The 22109-nt window shown below is 39.4% G+C and overlaps 2 protein-coding genes and 1 long non-coding RNA gene across 6 annotated transcripts in view; 1 reads left to right on the top strand and 2 right to left on the bottom strand.

The window, feature by feature from the left end:
• Positions 1-5032, bottom strand: part of LOC137118899 (zinc finger protein 609-like) — a 69498-nt gene extending 64466 nt beyond the window's left edge. For 2 of the 3 annotated variants that reach the window (XM_067495802.1, XM_067495801.1), the window contains exon 1: positions 4586-5032. The gene's annotated coding sequence lies outside the window, so the exon portion shown is untranslated. The remainder of the gene's footprint in view (positions 1-4585) is intronic. The other variant, XM_067495804.1, reaches the window with a different exon arrangement.
• Positions 1-12106, top strand: part of LOC137119012 (uncharacterized) — a 30328-nt gene extending 18222 nt beyond the window's left edge. The window contains exons 2-4 of one of the 2 annotated variants that reach the window (XR_010913713.1): positions 7906-8063; positions 10090-10300; positions 11213-12106. This is a non-coding gene — a long non-coding RNA (uncharacterized lncRNA). Of the gene's footprint in view, positions 1-7905; positions 8064-10089 lie in introns of both variants that reach the window. The other variant, XR_010913712.1, reaches the window with a different exon arrangement.
• Positions 12107-13485: 1379 nt separating this feature from the next.
• The window catches only part of trip4 (thyroid hormone receptor interactor 4), a 61721-nt gene continuing 53097 nt past the window's right edge, over positions 13486-22109 (bottom strand). The window contains exon 13 of the mRNA XM_067495805.1: positions 13486-13785. Coding sequence (XP_067351906.1) covers positions 13721-13785 — 65 coding nt within the window. The 3' untranslated portion in view covers positions 13486-13720. The remainder of the gene's footprint in view (positions 13786-22109) is intronic.

Below are 22109 nucleotides of genomic sequence, written 5' to 3' on the forward strand. Positions count from 1 at the left end.
AGATCTGAAAATGGCTGTGCACCAACGCTCCCCATCCAAACTGATGGAGCTTGAGAGGAACTGCAAAAGAATGGGAGGAACTGCCCAAAACTAGTTGTGCTAAGCTTGTAGCATTATACTCAAAAAGAGTTGAGCCTTTAATTGGTAAATGGTAAATGGTCTGCACTTATATAGCGCTTTTCTACCTATTGGCACTCAAAGCGCTTTACACTGCTTCTTATTTACCCATTCACACTCACAATCACACACACATTCATACACCGAAGGGGGAGCTGCTATGCAGCTGGCCAACACTCACCGGGAGCAACTAAGTTGGGGTTCAGTGTCTTGCTCAAGGACACTTCGACATGTGACCGGAAGAGCACATGTCGACCAATCTCTCAACTGTGAGATTGTTGAACAACCGCTCTACCTTCCTGCGCCACAGTCGCCAATTGGTGCTAAAGGTGCTTCAACAAATATTCATTCAATTGCAGATTTCAAACAAACTTCTTTCATGTTGTCTTAATGGGGTATCATTTGTAGGGTTTTGAGAAAAATTATGAATTTGATCAATTTTGGAAGAAGGATGTAACATAACAAAATGTGGTAAATGTTAAGTTGTGAATACTTTCTGGATGCAGTGCACGACAATTCAACAGCATTATACAAAAACACAACAGGAGATTGTATAAGCACCTATAACAAGAAAGAATGAAGATACCAACTGTACAAAATCTTAAGACATTTCACATTGACAAGTTTCACCAAAGAATGGCTTTAAGGGGGGCGGCTGTAGCTCAGTTGGTAAAGGCAGTTGTCCACGGACCACAGGGTCAGTGGTTCAATCCCTGGCCCTGGCTATATGTCGAAGTGTCTCTGGGCAAGACACTGAACCCCTAACAGCCCATTGCCATTGGGAAGGGCGTTAAAAACTGTGTCAAATCAACATGCGTACAATGATCCACTGTGGCGACCCTGAACTCACGGGATAAGCCGAAAGGCCAAAAAATAAAAAAATCTTTATCATAGGATTTAAAGGGTTATTACAAATGTTTCTGATTAATCTTTGTTTATTAATCATAGCAATTTCACTTTGTACTGAGATACCTCTAAAGGGCTAAGATCAGGAAAAGGCACATAAAACATTGATAGTGAAATCAGACTACCAATTTTTTGTGGTATGCACAGATTTTTTATTTTAAGGTAACTGTTTATTGCAGATGACCATGTAGATCATTTAATTTTTGTTTTTGAAATTTAAACTACTGACTACTCTCTGGAAACCAGTTCACTTATGTAAGGCTGTTTTTCCACAGACTCTCTCACCACTGCTTAAACAAGCCCAACCCCCATCACTCAGGGAGGCCCACTTCAAATAAATCACACTGTATGATGTTTCAAACTACAAAGATGCCCCACTACATCTCATCTCAACCTGTCAAATAGCATCAACTACACTGTGAGGCTTAGCACGGACTCGCCACTGCACAAAGGGAAATAGTGGATGCATGCATTTCTCATTTAGTAAATGCTCTAATTATCTGCCAAAGTAACCTTCAACAAAATTAAATGGCTTCCTTCAAGGGATTTTACTGTACCATAATGCCTTCACATTTTCAGCAACCTTTAGAATATTGTCTGCCATCAGATGGTGAGCAGTTGTAAGATGATGGGAGCCTTACAAAGCCAAGATAATCCCCTTGTCCTGGACTAATCTGATGCCTAGGACCTCTAAGCAAACACTGTTAAATTCTCTCCTTTTATAATGTTCCTTTGATATCCAGCCTGACTTAAAAATGTAAAACCCTGGACAAAATTAACACAAAACTTTCACTTAGTTTTTTTTGTACATCCTTGAATCCTAATACTTTCCTTTTATTCAGGTACTGGGGAGTGCTCATTCCATAAATAATCCAAATGTACACAAACACATCTGAGGAAAAGCTGCAGCACCATCACATACATTAGTCGCTTTTAGTGTTAGTAGATAGCAACCCCTCACCCCCCCACTTAAAAACATTGCTTCCTAGCAGCTTTGTTATCGCAAACATCAAACTGGTAAACAAGGGAATTGGCTTTCATGTTCACCTAGGCACTCATTCAAGCATTGGGCAAATTTCCCACTCTGACATGTATAAAATGTTGTGTTATTGTGTGGTGCACAGAGTGTTAAATTTTACTTCCACTTCACAATTGATGGCTCTGTCAGATTGTATAAATGTGTCTGGTCTGCGCCAACAAGGCTTAGAACAAATTACTACTAAAAAAGGTAATCAGATAGAGAGGAACTGTCTTTGAAAATGTAGTGAACTGGAAAGAAAGCACCTCTCTGCCTCAGTGAAAAAGATTAATATGTTACAAAAGATAGAAAGGAACAATCGTGTGCTCTGAATGAGTACTACAGTTATGAACAGTACCACTAATGCTCTGATATCCATGTTGCCAGCCATATCATTTTAATTCAAATCCAAGTCAACATGAAATCCTATAAGCTTGACATTGTTATATTACTTTGAGTACCTTGGTGTTATGTCACAAGGTAAAACAGCATTAAAATATACAAAATCAAAATAAGAAGTCAGTAGTAAATCAATACTGACCAAACATTCTGAACCATTTATAAACACTAGAGGCAAAGTTGATCTTCTCTTTGTTTCTCAGACCAAAATAGCCTTTTCTAACTAGCCAAATAAACTGATGAAATGAGTCAAATATGGACACCATATGGATGAGAGACCCTGAATATCCCAAATGTTAATTGCTTGCTCCTACAGCTTTTTGTTTTGTCTTCTCTCTTGACTTTGCTTCACTGGAAGTCATTAGGCTCCCACTACGTTGACCAAATACCAAGCTTTCACACTGATTAACCCAACTGATGCAACTTTTTATGACAGATCGTTTGACAAGATATCGAGTATGACAGAACCACAGTTCTGGTAGAACATCAAATATGCTGCATGTTACCAAACACTGGCTCAGTGTGTGGTGCAAATCAGTCATTTCTATGGCATGATACACTGGAACAAAGTGGATTAACAGTACTATGCTGTGCTGCTACAATTGTGTCTAGGGTGATTCCACACTCTAATATAAGTGTCACCGGAGTTTTTGCCACACCCTGGAAAATGGAGGTGCCAGTGTGTAAAGTGATCTAACTGATATCTAAAAGTACCTACAGCAATACCCAGCAATGATTAAGGCCTTTAGGATCAAATAATATGATGGGCTGACAAATTTTAAAAGTTGTCCTCCTTTGTCAGCGCCATAATCTGGATAAATGACACTGAAAGCAGGTGATTAAGCATCAGATAACCTCAATGACCAGACACACTAACAGTTCCAACGCTGCTTATTTCTCCACTCATGTAGTCACACCACATTGGAGACATTAAGAGTTGCGTGTTAAGCACTAAGCGGTTGCACTAGTAAAACTGAAACACAACAAATATGACATGTGAAAAACCAATGGTAACTGATTAACTGTTGGCAGCGATTCACTGAGCTAGGGAAATCTTTGACAATTTTATCCTTCAAGCTTCCTTGCACAATGGCAATTAAAACCAAATTTCATAATTTTGTCTATGGAGACAGAAAATTCAACTGTTGATAAACATTGCTCCATTATGGGGAATGTGAAATATCAGCAAAATTCTTGAAGAAAAGTTTAAACTGGACCACTGTTATCGCACTCAAAACAAATCTGAGATCTTTACTAAAAGACCAACACGTTAACTGACTTTTTTAGTCAATACTTAAAGAGGTACTTTCTTACTCTACTGACTGAGATAAGATCACAGGGTTCTTATAAAAAGATAGATGTGCTTTAATTGAATGACTCACTTCACTTGAGATGGGACAGCCCCAACAATGTGTGCCAACAAAAAGAATCAGACTAATCTACACAGGAAAGCCACAGATTTGTTTTTCCCATGTCAGAAGGTTCACTTCATTCGCTCATTTTGTCGCCCCAAGTTTCTCAGGAGAAGATCAAGTTTTGGGTATTAAGACAAATGTCTGACAAACTGTTCTTACAGTGACACCAGCAGCAGAAATCAGAGGGCTCGTATTATCCCTTAGGAAGCCCTTGGGTTCCCCAGTACCTATGGAACCACACCAAGAACCACACTGCTGGAATCTGCACCTTTGACTCCGTCCAATTCGTGTTTACTCATTACATTGTGTGGCCTTAGATTCAGCTTTACAGGGAAATTGCTACTGCAGGCAGTCAACAATCAATACGCGTCTCCCCGGGGTTATAACTGACTGTTACTACCCGTGTACTCAAGTCCAACTGTACTGGCTAGCTACTGCATCTTGTGGATGAAAGCAGGTCAAGTTACAATGTTACACCTTTATAGGTTAGTTGAAGTTCAAGAAGCTAACTGGGCTAACTTAGCTTGGTGTGTAATGAGCTAATCTGACGAGTAGGCTAGCTGGCAGAGTGAAACAATGAGCTCAGAGTGCAGTCAGGCTTGGCTAGCTGCTGCATGCTGTGTCGGTGGAAAGCTAGCCAGCGCGTCCGCACGCAAGGCTAGCGTTAAAAGGCTAGCGAGTGGCTGCATTCACGGAGAAAAGACAAAAAGAGAAAAAGAGACAAACTTACCGACTTAGCTAGCCAATCTTATCCCAGTACCCGGTCTGCCCATGGTGGTGCGCACTCCATACACAAACAGCAGATCAGAGCAACTGCCTTCAATTACAAAAAAACCTCAAAAATTGTGAAGCACCAGAAACCAGTGGCAGCGCACTCTCCAAGACATCCAACACAAGAGCGGAGGGGAGGCCAGCGATTCACTGGACTTGTGCCATCATACTTCGAGATACCGTCCACATCGAAAACAACCGAGTCCGCGGGGCATTTTATCGGTGCCGCCTCGAGACCAGTACAAGTCCAGTCCTCTCACGCGACCGTCTGGCGATTAATCCCACAGTGACTAGCTTTCCATCCAGGTTAATTCCTCCGTCTTCACCGTTTCTGGATGAGCGCCGTGGTGGGAACTGATACAATGTAGCCAACCAGCAGCAGCGGGAGCGGGCAGGAAATCCAGGACAGGCGGTTCCACTCGGATTGAACTGTCACTCTCCACGGAGCCCGGGCTAAAGACGTGGAACTGGATCCTCCTCATTGGATGGACTGTGATTTCATGCGTTTTTGTGTCTGCTAGGAACATCCACCACATAGTGCATACCACAAAAGTTATCAAATGTGTTGAGCTGGTGATCAAGTGCAGGATTTTAGAAACACTGTGATCATGAATCCATTTACCCTCGTGTGCCTAAGACTTTTTGTCCAGACACCTATATATGTATATATCTATCTATATACATACATACATAGACAAAAAGAATAGAGGGAAAATAAATACTTTATATCATTTTCTTACACCTGCCCACACTATCCTTCCTATCCAACACCACCTGGCGCGGTGCTGAGAGTGAATTAGAAAACAATACTGAGGGTGATTACACTTTGTTAGAGCGCCTGTCCTCTTACTCACCTCTTGTAGCTATTTAGAAGTGCACACACCCCTTTAGGGAGTGGCCCACTGTGCCCCCATGTTGAATCAGGTCATGGCCTGGATTGTTTTGTATATAAGCACCTTGGTTCCATTACTTGTATGCAGTGGTTAAAACGCATAAGCCATGTAGGGCGTCTAATAATATATGACACTCTACAGTCATCTTTGCTTTGATGGTGTGATTAAAAATTTTGTATAAAACACCCACTACAGGGATTTGTCACAACCTGACAACGTAAACATTGTTCTTATTAATGGCCTATAAGTGATATAAAAAGACCATTTAGAAGGTTTTTAATTATGCCTTAGAAATTCAAATGAAATTGCCTGTTATTAGAAAGTAGTACATTAAAACAGTCTATTATTAAATACGTGTTTATAGTCTGATCACACAAAGGAAAAATGGTGAGGTCAAAACTTGATCTTTGCACTTTGGGTTAAATTGGACATGATACTTTATCATGTGCTAATTGCACAAGACCGAATCTATTAAACAACCAAAAGGGAAATTTCTCAGAGAACAGATCGGCAGAAAAACAAAGATCCCAACAATAAGACCCTTTTAGATATGTCAGGATTCCAAGTCTCGCAGCACCGTGGATAACCTTTCATGTTTAGCAGCTTCAAACACTGTGAAGGCTTGAAGTCGTTTCTCTCAGCGCTGGTTTCCCAGGCAACGAGAATATGATAATGTTGCCATTGACATGACAGAAGGAATCATTTCGCTAACAAACAGAGACAACAGGCACAGGGAGGGCTGGGGGGAACACAGGGGAGGGGACTGAATTAATGGACTCATTTTCACACTGAGGGAAAAGCAGCAGCAGCAGCTACCCACCATCCTCCATCCATCCTTCATCTTCATCTATTGCCTCCAATGTATTCCTGCTGGCAGGGCACACTCATGCCTTCCCAAGGGAACAGCCAGCCTCCATTGGAAAACTAAATAACAGTCAGTGACCAGTGAGGACTGCAGGGGACAGATTTCTGACGATGACTGCCTTTCAAGACTGAGGCTCAAAACCAAGTATTCTTCCTGCTGAGAATCCCACTAACTAAAACCTGAAATGGACAAGTTGTGTGGACGCCATGTGTTTTCCATCAGTGAAAAGGGGCTAAACAGCTCGCAATGTGGAATCACAGAAAGGCTGGCTTGATCTACTCAATAAAAGAAAGTGTGAAGCTTTGAAAGACATCTAAAAGAGACACGTTCTTTAGCAAATGATACAATTAAAGAGCTTTGATAACTGATGGCATTTATAAATGGCATTAACACAGTAGAGTCAAGCGATACTAAATATGATAATAAATAAAACAAAGGCAAACAACATAATAAGATCCAGTCGTGTAGCATTATTAATACATTTCTTATTCAATGAACTGCATGTGTCAAGGACAGAAGCCTATGATTCACCTTTCCAGATAAATATGAAAAATATACTCAATATTTGTAGATGTAGGAGACAGACTTTAGTTGTACACATCATTTAGCCAGGCACCACGGTGGTGGAGCAGTTAGTCCTGCCCCCTCACTGTTGGAAGGTCCCCAGTTTGAATCCATCAGCCGGCTGCCGCCTTTCTGTGTAGGGTTTTCATGTTTTCCCCCTGCTTGCGTGGGTTTCCTCCAGGTGCTCTGGTTTCCTCCCACCGTCCAAAGACATAAATGTTAGGTTAATTGGTGACTCTAAATTCCCTGCTGATTTGAATTTTAATTGTGAATGGTTGTCTGTCTGTGTTCGTCCAGAGTGTACCCTGCCTCTCACCCCATGACAGCGGAGATAGGCCCCCTCAATAGAGAAAGGAATTATGTGTTGTTTTTTTTACTTTTTAGCTTGATTGTCTGATTAAAACCACACAAGCACCAGTCATCACAATTAGTGCTTAATGAATAGGAGTCATGCGTACAACAACATACATTTAGCTAAGGGTAAATCAGTTTTGTTGAACATGAGATTGACAAAGAGCCAACAATTAATCAATAATGGTGGTGTCAAAAGAAGTAACAGTGGAACATTTTAGTTAAGGACATTATTTTAAAGACAAACCATAAAGGTGTTTCCTAGACTACACTCAGGCCAAATACGGGATTGAATATTGCATCAAAAGAAAATGAGGAAAATCACAGAATTTTGAGATTGTTGATGTATTCACTTGTCTTCTAACAAATGTTCTAAGAAGAACAGATCAGTATAATGTCTGTAGGGAATGTTTCCAACAAACTTCTTTTGTTGTCTCTCCAAATTTCACATATCTACCTATCTGTCATACCATTACATTTCGACAGTCGTGAGAATAAGAACACATTTTGCAAGCCTGTGGCAAAAATAGGCTTGCATTTATTGTCTAGCATAGAGCAATATGCTAATACTTAATCCACAGTAATCATGTTATGTATCTGTTACAGTGCTTGCTCCTATGAAAACAGGAGCCTGGAAGGGACTACTTTACATATTCAAGAGGCTAAGGCTTGAAAATCACTAGATCCACCCCTCGTGACAGAAGAGGCCTTGAAGACAAGCTACTATCTGAGCCGTCTTCAATGACATCGTGTGTGTTCAAAAGGTAGGGGGTTGGGCTGAGAATTGGGAGGGGGGTTTTCTGTGGACAGGCATTACAACCTTAACACACAGGAGTCTCTTTCATTTGGCTTCACAGGGTGTTTCTTTTATATTGTTATTGGAAAATTGATATGGGCATCATTTTAAAGATCCATTGCTACAAATGTAGCACAGGGTGAAACCTTCAGCAAGGCCAAAAGGTCAGGGACTGAATTGATCACTTATCAGTGGATCTTTAAAAATGGTAGTGATTGAAAGCCATTTGTGATGGAAAATCCATTTTTAATTGAATTTATGCATCTGCTCTCCTTTTAAGGAACGTTTTCTTAGAAACCAGGAGCCTTTTCAATGTCAGTTTGGTCTTCTGTTCAAGGATTTCCTATTCAGTGAACAGGAATGAACAATGCAATTTTATTGTATAAATCAGATGCCAATACTGGGCCATTTTGGTTCGTACAATAAATATGGGTAGAGTGAAAGAAAAGCTAAATATTCAATGAACAATTCTCAAGGTGTGCTGGTAAGTACTTGGTACCTATGGGGATCAGTACTGGGATACAAAAGATAACTATGAAGAAAATTGTGTTAATGCTGACATTTTTGTGAACCTATACAACGTTATTATAGAACTAAGTATTTCAATGTTACAATATGCTACCTTAACTGTGATTACAGTAAGGCAATGAAAGGGGTTTTTGAAGAGGGGGTTATTGAGTGGTATGTGGTCTGCGCTTATACACTGTTAACACTGTTCTACCTTACTGGTGCCCTAAGAACTTTATACTTCTTCACATTCACCCATTTGCACTTACAATTATGCACTCACTCACTGATAGGGGAGCAACTAATTCTGTGCCTTGTTCAAAGACACTTTAATGCGTGACAAAAGGAGTGGATTCGAACCAAAAGCCCTGGATGAGATTACCTCTATGCCTCCTGAGCTACAGACGCCTGAGAACAAATAAACATATATGTTGCATCCACAAAATTTGGATGGGGGTCGCAAATTATAGGGGACTTAAGGTACTTGTCAATCGTTTATGGAGAACTAAACGTATAGTAAATTTACACTGTACAGGCAATTTGGCCTGCCAGCTTAGGTCCTTTGAACTGAATTTGGTTTTGGTTTTTTAAAGTAGTTGACACTAAATAAAAAATTAATGTTACTGCCATTTGTTCACTGGTTGGGTATTAAATAACCCTTCCGATTAGAGAATCAGGAGTTAATCTGACAAAAACTGCACAGCTAAATATAGCTGTAAATTCTGACCTATTTGCTGTTAATTAAGAATCTTAATTTTAAAAAAGTCAACTTTATATATACCCAATAGCAATCCATTTTATTTGCAAAACTACACTCTAAACTGAGTGCGTGTTGTAAAGTTAACATTTACTGTCGCCCAAAACTCTAGGTCATAGCTCTTTATTGGCCTTGTGGAACCCCTCAGATGGGGCCCAGCTCGAAGGGAAGCAGATGAGCCTTGACACACATTGGGGATGGAACAAAGACAGTCAGAGGAAGGTCCTTGTTCTTGAGTCTCTACGGCCTAGCTCCTACATCCCACTAGGCAATCTTATACATTTGGTTTTATGCAACAAACAAATGAATGTTTGGACAGTTTAAGAAATGATGTAGTTTTCTTACCAACAATTAGATGAAAACAGTGATATACCACTCTCATCTATGCTGACTTAAAGTTATGCTGCAGTGAACAGCTGGTTAACTTAGTTGGAAACAGCGAACCCCAATCTGTTCAAAAGTAACAAAATCCACCCTCTGCCAAATACAAAATAGCATAACTCATACGTTAGTTAAATCAATAAAAATTCAAACCTGAAAACAACGAGTCAGAGTTGTTTCTATATGAACTATATAAGGGTTGTATATAAAGTTATTTCATTAATTAAGATGTGTGTATGTGTGAAGACTTTAGATATTATTCAGTGCATTTTATTATAGCGTGGCCCAATATTGACAATATCAATTTCTAACTATTTCCTTTGTACAACCTCCCTGTCTTGACAAGCAGAAGTCTGCTACACATCATGAGATGGATGAGCCACAAGCCGTTCCCATATTTTGTTCCCCTGCTTGCCACCACCTCTAAAGTGCTCCAAAGACTAATTCCTCTTCCATGCCTGTGGGGATGGGGGATGGGACACTGCACCCTCAGTCCAATCAGTCTCTCAGCAAGCACACAAAGGTCCTGCTGCTTCTACAACTGGAAACTTGGCTTGTTGGTGAGGAGGGCATGCTTTTGGACTGGAGTCAATTGCATTTCATTTTAATCAGGAAATGCAGCTGGGGATCTTTTTCAGTCCAAATGACTTTTTAAAATGCCTAATTTAATTTCAAACCCTAGTTAACTGGATGAAAGTTGGATGGTGACATGACTTTTAGTTGCAGTTCTTACTTCTGAAACAGGTGGTAGTCACAAATTGATGAAACCCCCCCCGCCAGTTCTGATTGTTTTCTCTATCCACCAGAAGCTTTAGGCTCAAAAGGAAGCAGAGAAACACCACTGACAATAAGCTGGTCTGATCTTTTGACATTTTGCAATACATAGCTCTTATTTGCTTTACGGTTTAAAGAGGAGATATTGGCATGACCGAATAGAGAGCAGACAACATGCCCCCCCCATCATTCTTTGTGATGGGGAGCAGCTTGGCCCAAACAGACCTGATACAAAATGCAGTTGACAAACAGGCCCTAGACACAACAAAAACTGGGAGCAGCAGCATGATGTGCTATAAATAATAATACTACAACTGTAAACAGTTAAAATAAAAAAAGCATGAATTTAATGGTAATAATTGAAACTATGAAATAAAGATATGACACTAAAATAAGGAATCCACTTGGTCTCTACTAGCTTGGCTACTGAGTAATGAGCAGAGTAGACCATTAGCTTGTAGGTGGATTTTATTACCCTTGGAAAAAGACATTTCCTAACTTTGTGCAAAAGATGGGCTCCTAACTTCTAACTAGCTCTTTTCTTTAGCTTTATATTTAACAGTGTTATCAGTCATCTCATATGCATTATATGAGAAAGAAAGCCATTAAATATATTTTACAAAATGCCTTACTGTTCCTTTAAAGTCTAGATGATTTGTTGCACTGTTACTCAGACTCTTCATCCATTATTCAAACAGATCACCTCGAGCTCCATGGAAGTACATCGCATCATCTTTTGTGCAAGAAAAACCAACAGCACATGATCTCTTGATGTTTATCTAAAGAGGCTTAGTAAAAAGTGCATGTGCTTAAATGTTTAGCATGTCACCACAGATCCCTTGTTTATGTGAACTTGGAAGTCTGCACTCAGAGAACTGCCCCTGATCTGGAAGACAGAAGAAAAAGGCCGCCCACAGGGCAAGTAGCTGTCATCGTGGATTCACTAGGGTGTGAATTTGGTAAATTCCTAAGCAGCCTCTTGGAAAAAACCCACCACTGGCAGAGAAACTTTACAAAAGGGACCCCTTACATTCTCTGGGTGAGAGATTACTGGGAGGGCAAAGGCAATTATGCATCCACTTCCTGAATGAAGCTGTGCAGAGAGTTGTAGCTAATCTGCAACTCAAACAAGTGTAAATCTGAGCTAATCAACAGTGAATTACAATGCTAGGCACAGGCTAAAACATAACAACTCAGGATGGGTGTGTGTCCTGGTGATTCATGCTATGCTTTTCAAACCATGGTGAAATACGCCCTCAGGCAAGAATCAGCTTAGTCGAAGAGCCATTCCGCAGATCTGGAAGGAAATAAACACACAGCAATGCAAGAACGGGTAAACACAAAATTATATTGCACTGGCAGAATATCAGTCAGAGCTTGTCCCAACAGCACCTGATCCAAGGAAACTCAATAATAAAGATGTCAAAATCTTGTGTGCACTTGATATGAGCTCAAAGATGTCTAAATAAATCATTTCAAAGGTTCCGGTCTGTCTGTGCTAGCTACTGGAGTCTTACTGATCATACAGCATCGGTGTGTATTTTTGGAGGAAGTGAAGATGCTGCCATGATGAAATAGCCTGCCTTGAATTAACCCGCATCTTATGATTCATACTATTGCTCATGAGTAAGTACTGGGTCACGCCCATTCAAGTACAGGTTGTAAAAGCCCAATTGTTTGGATGTGAAGATATTAAAATGTGGGTGAAGCAAAATCTGGGGTAATCCTGTAGGATTTCTTTTTATTATTTGGCAACTTAAGTTAATATAACATCATGATGTAAAACCACTTTGAAGCATGTTTGTGATTATAAAGTGTAACTGGTAGCTTAAAATTGCCTCTAGTAATGTAATCAAGACTTTGTAGAGAGTCACAACATGGCAATAAACACAAAATATCAAATTCAATTTTAGGTTGTAATACTTAAGGACTTGTTTCCGATCTTTTCTATAACTTTCTGAAAGCACCAATATGACATTCACACCCATGTGATACCAACTGGAATCTGGTGATAAAAAAAGTGCACCATTATCTCTTTGTGGGAAACATATGTCTCCGCTCATTCTATGATGGCCATCTTTACATTTCGCCTTCCAGTTCGGCACTTCAGGTATCATCACTTTAAATTGACAACACATTTTATGAAGAAATTAAATTTGATCAAAAACAGCTGCTTAGATGAAATTTATTTCATTTTTTAAAAGCTGTCATGGTACTGGAAAGTTTCTCCTCCCAATAAATGTCTGAAGTAAACAACAGAACAGCCACAAAATGAAAGTTATAATGTACAGAATGTGTGCATGAATGTATTTGATTGGTCTAAACAGTGTTGAAGCAGGATCAACTTAATGTTGGACAGCCAACATTTTCTTCTTTGAGCCCTGTGTCATCCTTCCCCTGCTGTGCCAACGCAATGGTCTCTTTGAAATGAATGAGAAATCTGTGTTTTTAACACAACCCTATTGTTGCACTAAACGTGAGCCTAAAGCTACAGTATGCAACTTTAAAAAGTATTTGCTATCAATGCTTCCTGTGACACAGACTCACACAACAGCACTGAGATATTGGATTCTTAAAGTTTTTGAGCGAGGCTCGATTGATCAGATAATCTCAGCAATTGTAGATAGTTTTGCAGCTTGGTCATTTGTTGAATTTTTTTTAGCTGCTTCAGAGCTGTGAGAGGGAGGGCAGGGCTAAATGATTCATCGTGAGTCTCATTATACCGCTAGTTTAAGTTGCATACTGTAGCTTTAGGTATCAGAAGTGCAGATGTATATGTATAATAATATATTATAATAATGTATAATATTATATATTAGGAATGTGTAATTTATCTAAATTTCTAAAATACAGCTTCCTCATTTAACATTTTGACAAATCAAATTTTAATTGGAATAAGAGAAGCACAACAAGGAACTAAAACATTTTGATCCTGCAAATAATCAAATAGAGACAAAGCAGAATGCACACACAATGTCAAAATGATCATTTATCTATGTACACACACAAGCTGTATTGTAACATTGTATGCTGCAAAATACAAATGCAAGTCATTGAAACACGCTTGCTGTAATGTGTCAGTTCTGACAACTAGTCATAAAATGTTGGAACAACCTAGCGGAGAATGTGGCAATGCTTTAGGAAACATCATTTGCCATGTTCCCATGAGATCAAACTGTTTTCCCTCCTCAGCTTCTCATCTGACGTCACTCTGCAGCTGATGGGATCAGCCCCTTCTTGGCACCCTGGTGGTAGTGGCTCTCCAGCTTCCCTGTGAGAGAAACGGGGTGAGAGGGAGGGGTGGGAGGCGAGAGAAGAGGAAGGGATGAATCAAAACACCATCAAAGGGACAGAGTGACCTTTCAGCTCAGGGCCTGTTGATTAGAGGCGGCCTTGGGTATATACTCGGGGAGAAAGTGAGACAGAAAGAGAAACAGAGAGAAAAAGGAAATGCGGTAAAAGGCCAATGAGACACTTTATTCCACGGCAAAGACAGATTAGACCATAGCCTTTGGTAGCAGCGAAATAAGAATATTGAATATAATTCAATGACAATAAAGAACAGACATACACAGGATTACAATATGCTGTTAGTCGAAAACGTCAGACTAACAATGGACTACAAGTAAAAGCATATAGAATTTTTTGGACAAATCACAAATACCCACACATCATATCACATATACACGAATAACAATGTTATTTAAATCTATCTGAAGAAGCCGATTTACAGCAGGGACAATGGTATGTACATGATGGTGTCATCCGCATAACAACAGACAACGCAGTGAAAATACACTCACCATCCACTTTATTAGGTACAGCTATTAAACTGCTCATTAACACAAATATCCAATCACTTAACAGAAGCACTTACCAGAACATTTAATGTGGCATGGTTGTTGGTGCCGGACAGGCTGGTGTATTCCTAATAAACTAAAAAACATGCAAGGGCACCTCGCTGACGTAGCCGAGGAATGTTTATGACTTGGAAGACTCAGACTGCCAAATTGTAAGTGTCACACATTCTTTCACTAAACTGCTGGAATTCTCTAGCTGAGCCAGATGCAGTAACACTACCTGCCTGAACTTGGGAGAACACAATTTCCAAGCCATAAAACAATCGCTGCAGCCACTCAATTGACTTGGCCTTGTCATTCACTGTCACCTTTTTCTCTTAATACAGCATTGCTAATATGAATCAATTTCAGTTTCCTTCTCATTCTCCCCGTCATTTGTTGTTTTGTCCTTTACTCTGCAGAAATGCCTCTGCTGGGTTGTGATAACTGGTGTCAACCCCAAATTTAACCACAAGGGAACTAATGAATGTGTCTTTTTGTAACACAGACCTCCTGCTTGTCAAACCACAGCATTAGTTGGCTTTTTTTTCCATGGCTGAGACAGGGGGAAAAGTGATACAATTGTGACAGACTGGTGTGGTGGTTGTCGCTTGTGCTTTCTTTTCATGTTGTCATGTTATGGCTGAACTCTGTGGGTAGTAGCAGCATAAACAAGATGTTTAGGAGAGGTGCTGTTTGCTCACCCTTTCCAAGCATGTCTGAATGGCTGTCAGTGTGTGTCTGTTCTGCTAGGAGCAAGTGGTGCTTAGGTGTGGAAACACCTCTGGAATTTTTGTGTGAATACTGCCAAAAGGTTATCTAAGGAAGTATAAATCAACCATAACCAAAATGTCTAATACGTTAAAAAAGTGCTTTGAAACATTCATCAGACATATCTGAGAACAGTTCCACTCTAGGATGCATTTTAAGGGAAAATAAACATTAGATGTTATGAGCCCAATAAGTATAACATAAAATACCAAGATGGCGTTAGAGCTGTGTTTTGCCAGCATAAGCAGCCTGTTTTTTTTCCTGGGAAATGTGTTACCAGTTTAACTCCTATGTTTTTCAGCCCTGTCTGGTTTCCTTTGGGGTGTGAGTGAGAGCAGGATTCACTGGTTGGTGGAAAATTGTCTCTGGAGAATTTCCTTGTCATGACACATTGACATACTGAGAAATATTGTGTATCAGCAAATATGAAAATAACTTAATTACACAAGTCAAAGAAAGGAAACAACAGCAAAATGCTCATGAGCATTTAATAGCTCGTGAGCAAAACCTCTTGAAACACTTATTAGGACAGTACAACAAGGTAAAGCTCATGGAGGTAGAACCCCAACAATGTGGTCTGTGGTCTTAGAGGATGGCGGTGGCCGTTCAATGGCTAAATAACTAAAACTGAATTTTAATCTTTGGTAGCAGCTACAACAAGCACTATATAACTAAAAAAAGTTTGGGGCCACATACGTGATGGATAAAATGTCCACTATTGACTTGTCATTTACACCATATATACCATACCATTAGTAATATAACAAGTAATGTAACAAGTTACTTCTGACAGGGAGTAATATGTAATAATATTAATTTTGAAAAGAGTAATGACTTATGAATAATATAAATATATTTTTTGTAACAAGCCTAACACTGTGGCTGTGCCCTTCTATTGGTTTGTAGAGCCTTTTTACTGAAAACAGCTGCCTGCTGTGGCTGAAACTGTGCTATGAGATTAGGGACTGTGAACCAAAAGAGATGGGATTGGAAAAGTAAAACAAAAAGATGAAACATTTTAGAAAGCTCTCTAGAACTGTGAGGAACTGACTGACCTCAGGTGATACAGGGGTTCCTAACTACAAATCCACTATATACACATTAATTGTTAATACATATACTGGTTATAGCTACTATAAAAAGCACATTTTTGTAGATATCTCAAGATCCTCTTTCTAGGAGAAACCCTTAAACATTAGCCACAGCTTTGCTGGTTTTACAAAACCATTTTTACACACAAAATTGTATTTAATGTTCTGAAGAAGATTTACTTGATTTACTTCCTTTCCAGGTTAGGTTTGTGAATTTCTTTGTTTTCCCTAAATTCTCCTTCATGTTGATTTTAGGTTATTTTCACTTAGATTACTCAATTTTCTACTTATTTGTGTGCGAGTAAACTCCATGTAAGAGTTCATTTGAATAATTAGCTGTCATTTCAGCTAAGTCACCATAGTAATTTTCGCTATTTATGTTGCTCAAAAGACTGAACGGTGGAAACCACTTAGTGTTTTTTTTATAATGCAGGAAAGTAGTTTGACAAGTGTGCAATTTTCTAACTTATGAAAATGCATCCTAAAGTAAAACATGGAAAAATAATGAGATTTTGTGCTTCAAAGACAACATCAACAACATGATGCGCAGTAAGTGGGTCTTGTCATTACTGTCAGTGGGAGTATTCTTTGGTTGTATCAACAAGTCAGAGTTATTATGTTCACCAGGAAAGTCAATCCAGCACAGTTACATATTCCATGTGTCAAGGCCACTTTTGTTAATGGCTTTGGAGCTGCTGAGCTGTCGCATTTCAGAGTAGGTTCTGTGGAGCTAAGAGAGCTGGAGGGAAGGCAGAAAATGGGAAGGGGGTGGTGTTGGTGTGGATGGGAGGGGGTGAGAGAAAGAGTGGGTGGAAAAAACAGAGAGACAGCAAAAATGAGATAGAATGGATGAGGAGAGGGATGGAGAGAGGGAGGGGTGCTGGAAGAAAGGGATACAGACAGAAGGACAGCGGGAGAGGTAGAGAGAGGGAGAAATAAAAAGGCTGTCCCATCGATTGGCTGAGATAATTTCCCATTGATTGCTGCACTGTTTGGAGATTGCTGGAGAGAGGTTTATTGCCCACACGCTGCAGCTGGGGAGGAGGCCATAAAAAAAGCACAGGTTGTCTGCAGAGGGCTAGTTCTCCATCATCAAGCCCGTAAAACACACTCCCAAATACACACTCATCCACACAGACACTCATACATATACTACATTTGGATACTCATCAATATAACTGCATGCATACTATTGCCATTATACATAATGGGATAATACAGCTCATCACTGATGGAAGACGCATTCACATAATGCTAGGACCAGTAGTGCAAAGAGTATTTATTAGACTAAAATAGAGGCCCATTGACTTCCTCCCTGACATCAATAACATGCAGGCCCACCAGCTTCAACAATAATCACAAGAATAATTGGCTGGTTGCCGTTTCTCTTTCTGTGAGAGTAGCAGCCTACGCACTGAAGAATAAAAAGGCTGAATTTTTGTATTCTGTCTTTTTATTACACACCAGTCCCTAAGCACCTGGATAATAAACCTCGAACATCTATGCATATACACTTTAACCACATGTTGATACAATCTCTGATGACACACTTTGACATGAGGAAATTACTTCATGCCTACAAATGATGACACAGAAAAGAAGAAAATTGAAAGTGGAGCACCATCAACTATGAATGTAACACCTTTAACAGTTGCTGTTTTACTGAGTCCCACAGGATAACAATAATAACCAATTCAGTGTCTATCACAAGTATGCTGTGAGTTAAAAGAAGTTTAGAGCTTTAACAATCTCAAAATAAATGGCGGAATTGGATGATTTGGAATATATGGTAAAGCATATATTGTGCATTTGACTCAAATGCAAAAACTTTGACATGAACAGATAAAAGTGGTGTTCTGTTTTTTTACTGTCAACAAATGCCAGGAATCAGCCGAACCAAAAATGTGTCTGTCTCTCTGTACTCGCCGTTTTGTCCATTTCCATCAAGCCCATCCATTTTTAAAATATTTTACAGCCACACAAAATGAGCTGGGGGCAATCATGTGCCTGCATCCAGTTCTTCTTAATACATCCACAAGCACCATGAAAGTCTGTACAAAAATCTCACTATAATCCAATTAGCTAGTTCCTAGAATATTTCTATTTAAACCAAAGTGGTGCATAACCAGCCTACCGAGTCCCTGACAGAGCCACTCTGCTTTATAGTAGGGTATCTGAAACAGAATACTGCATTAAAGAGGGACCTTTTTCAGCTCAAGTCTTTATACATTGGATGCACCATTGAATATTTATACCACCAGACAGGAATATGTGTAACTGACTTAGAATTCACTACAATGCCTATGTTTGGATCATGGTTTAAAATAGTTAGGGACACTAATGGAGATCTGTTGTACAGAAGAAAAACATGATACAGGAACAAAAAGATCTTTGGTCATACAGGCAGTATTTAAAGAAGGATATATTGTTCATGTAGTTTTTCATAGTGTTTATTTGCAATTAGAAACGTCTGCCTTATAACATTAAAGCAAATAAAATACTACTGATTAATCCCATGCAGCAGTTGTGTTTCTCATATTTCAGCAAGCACAACTAGTCCTGCAGTTCTGGAGATGGAGTGAAAGAGCTCCCAGTTGATGATACATCTAATATTTTTAAAAAAAATAGTTTATCCTGACTTCAGCTCAGCAACACTACCCTTCTATCTTCTTTTCCTTATCTGGTCTAGGCTTAGTACACCTACAGCTGAAGTCATTCTGCACGCGAAACCAATTGGACAGCCTCAAGCATTGCAGCAAAGTGGATGTGTACAAAACCCTCTGTAGCCTGGAGAGAACAGCAAGAAAGGAGGTGGGGGGAACTGCCTTGGTTCCCATCTTGCTGTTAGTCACACCTAATTTACATTCCCTTCCTGTGCTGCCGAGCTGGTGAATTTACAAGTGGATAGAGAAGGTGCTGTTTTGAGACTTGTGTTGGCATGCTGTTTGCAAGGGGTTAGGGAGAAGCGTCAACCCTGCTTCCCACTGCAGAGAAAACAGTCTCTCTCCATCTCTTGGTCTGTCCAAACCTCCCTGCCTGAAGCTGTTTTCACAGACACCGAGGGGCTGTAATGGTTGAGTGATTTTTCCAGCAGACAGTGTCTGTTGAGCTGGTTTAGTCACGCACATGACAGTTCGTCACAACTTGCAAGAGAACCAGTGTCTGACAAGTTGGGACAGCAAAGGTGGTCCTGGTTAGTGGGTGGATGGGAAGCAGTGGGGACATAATGACAGCTAATTTATATCAGTATTCCTAAAGGTTCACTTTACAATATATGAATACGCAGACTATCTAGCTTTATTTACTGCACTATGTTTGGCCTGACATAATATTTTAGATAATTAAGATCAAATATCATAAATACTGTACGGGCTGTCATCCGTGAAAAGTATATAATATTCAGTGTACAAGATATGCCTTATTTTCCCCATTATCTCACCACGAGAAGCCCCCTCAAAATACTCGCCATTAAGTTGTTTGACTTGCAATATCCTTATAGCAATCTTACTCAAATTCATTGAATGAGTTATTTTAGCAAGATTTTGTAATGACAAACTAATATGAAATTTGTCAAATAAAAAACTGTAAGAATTCACATGGCTAACGCCTTTTTCACATATGCGCTCCAGACAATGTTTTACACATTCACTGCCTTTAGGTAAAGTCCAGGGATGATCAGGATTTCAGCACATGTGTGAAAGAGGCTTCTGTGAACTAAGGTATAGATGCTTTATTAGATTGTATTTATGTATCATCAATGGATGTGACAAAAACCATCAATAAATTTCCCTTGACAAAGTTAAAGCCACACGACAATGCGATATTCAATGTAAAACCAGCCGTCTCAATGAATGTCCAACAGCAGGTTTATATCAACGTCGCAATTCTCTAAAAGCACAATAATTCAATCACTACAAGCAAAGGCTATGGTTTACTTATGAGACTGAACAGTGTTATAAATAGCAATGTGAGGAATTTGGAGAGAGGAAAAAAAAAAAAAAAAATCAGCTAAGCATTGGAGCTCTGCCCATTTTCTATTCAGCATACACCTGCCCAGCTGCAGCAGACAGGGAGCGTGACTGAAATTGTCCAATTTCAGAAAGTCAAAAAAATGAATGAAGACAAAATGATAACTTTTTCACCTCCTTCAGACCATAAACACATCCATTTGTGTTTCATGTTTAGATATTTCAGATCCAGTGCATGGATTTCAGATATTTTCCAGACTTTCTCTGGGGTGGGTGTAGGTGTGAATGCAAACACCCAAGTCTGTTGGCCCTGACATTAGTGCAAAGTCCGGATTATCTCCACCCGAGCTCATTTGTAAATAGAGGAAGTAATACTCCGGAGAATTCCCCATGAGTGAGTGGGCATGTTAATGACGTCCATTTCCTGTGACTGCCACGAAACCGAGTAAATACAAACACCTAAAGGTGAAGAACTCATTCATTCATACAAACACAACAACAATGTCAAACTGGAAGGAAAAAAATTTGTGAACTTCAATAAGGGCAGACCTGGAAATTGTCAAACAAATACAAGGAACAGCATGAGATTCTGTGGTATATGACCAGAATACAAAGCAAAACACTGGTCTAAAGCCCATGTTTGGATAGTTAGCAGCTTAAACATACTAATAAGCAGATCCAGTCATGGTTTCATCTTTAAGGTTTGGTGGGGTACAAACTTGAAATTCCCATCTGCAATTAACATGAAATTTATTTCTGCTTTGGTCAATTGCCAAATGTGCATCTTGGTAAATGTTAGCTTGAAAAGCAGGACTTTGGTCCAACTCTAACTAAATTACAATTCTATAATCAACAAATAAAACCAAACAAAAGCAAACATTGAGAGCAAAATGAACACTGGGCAAGAGTTTGGTGTATAAATGTTTTTGTTTTCAATTCACACATACAATTTAGTAACTCATTGCTACAGAACAGATTTGACCAACACACAGTTTGTGATCGTTTTAAAGAAAGTAATTAATCTGATTGAGAACTTCAATTTAGAGTACATACTATATTACATCCTTTGTATCAAAGACATCTAAACTTTGTAGAAACAAATACATCAGCCTACATGTGATTCTGTCTCAAAAACTTTGGAGGAAAGGTTGTAGGCAAGTTACAGTCTAAACCTTCTGGCTTACAATTCCTGCTTTAAAATTATAGTCACATTATATTTACAGGTGACATTAAGAACTCAAAGCTGAATGTAATGGAATTCAAAACTCCTGTCAGACCAGATTTTGTGGCTTTTATGTGTAGTCACGTGGCTCGAGCATTTGTCTTTCCCGTCTTACCCGGCACTCACAATCAATCAATCAATCCTCAATTCAATTTCCTGTAGAGCTGGACAGCTGAGGAAGGCTCTGGTGATGTGTGAACTGTTTAAAGTCTGTCAGCCCAACTAACGGTGGACTTGACTGAACTGACTCTCAACAGGCAATCAAATATCCAGGCAAGTACGAAGTGCTTAGAGCTCAGTTCTGTCAGTTTTATTGTAATTTATGTTTTTATGTTCACATATAATCATATTACACCCGTGTTTCTGCCCTGAGCTCCACTGTAAGACAAAATGAAAACAGTAAAGATAAATCTAAAGCCCTTTTCAGACATTGGATACCATCGCTAGTTTCCTCAATTTGTCATTCAGACATCATATTTACCTTAATTCAGACATACCCACTAAATGTGATGTAGAGCCATGGTATGCACACAATATTTGCCCCATGCACAAGACTGGACAGTATCAAGTAATTTACAACCTGGGCTTTCCTAACAATGGCAAAGGAAAAACATTTTTTCCCTCATTTTATTGTTGCTGAGTATATTCTTGAAAAAAATCTTGTTTTTTAGTGAGCTGATCTTTAGAATAATGTCTTGGATTAG

The sequence above is a fragment of the Channa argus genome, chromosome 2 (genome assembly GCF_033026475.1).
Source record: "Channa argus isolate prfri chromosome 2, Channa argus male v1.0, whole genome shotgun sequence".
Classification (NCBI taxonomy): Eukaryota; Metazoa; Chordata; class Actinopteri; order Anabantiformes; family Channidae; genus Channa; species Channa argus.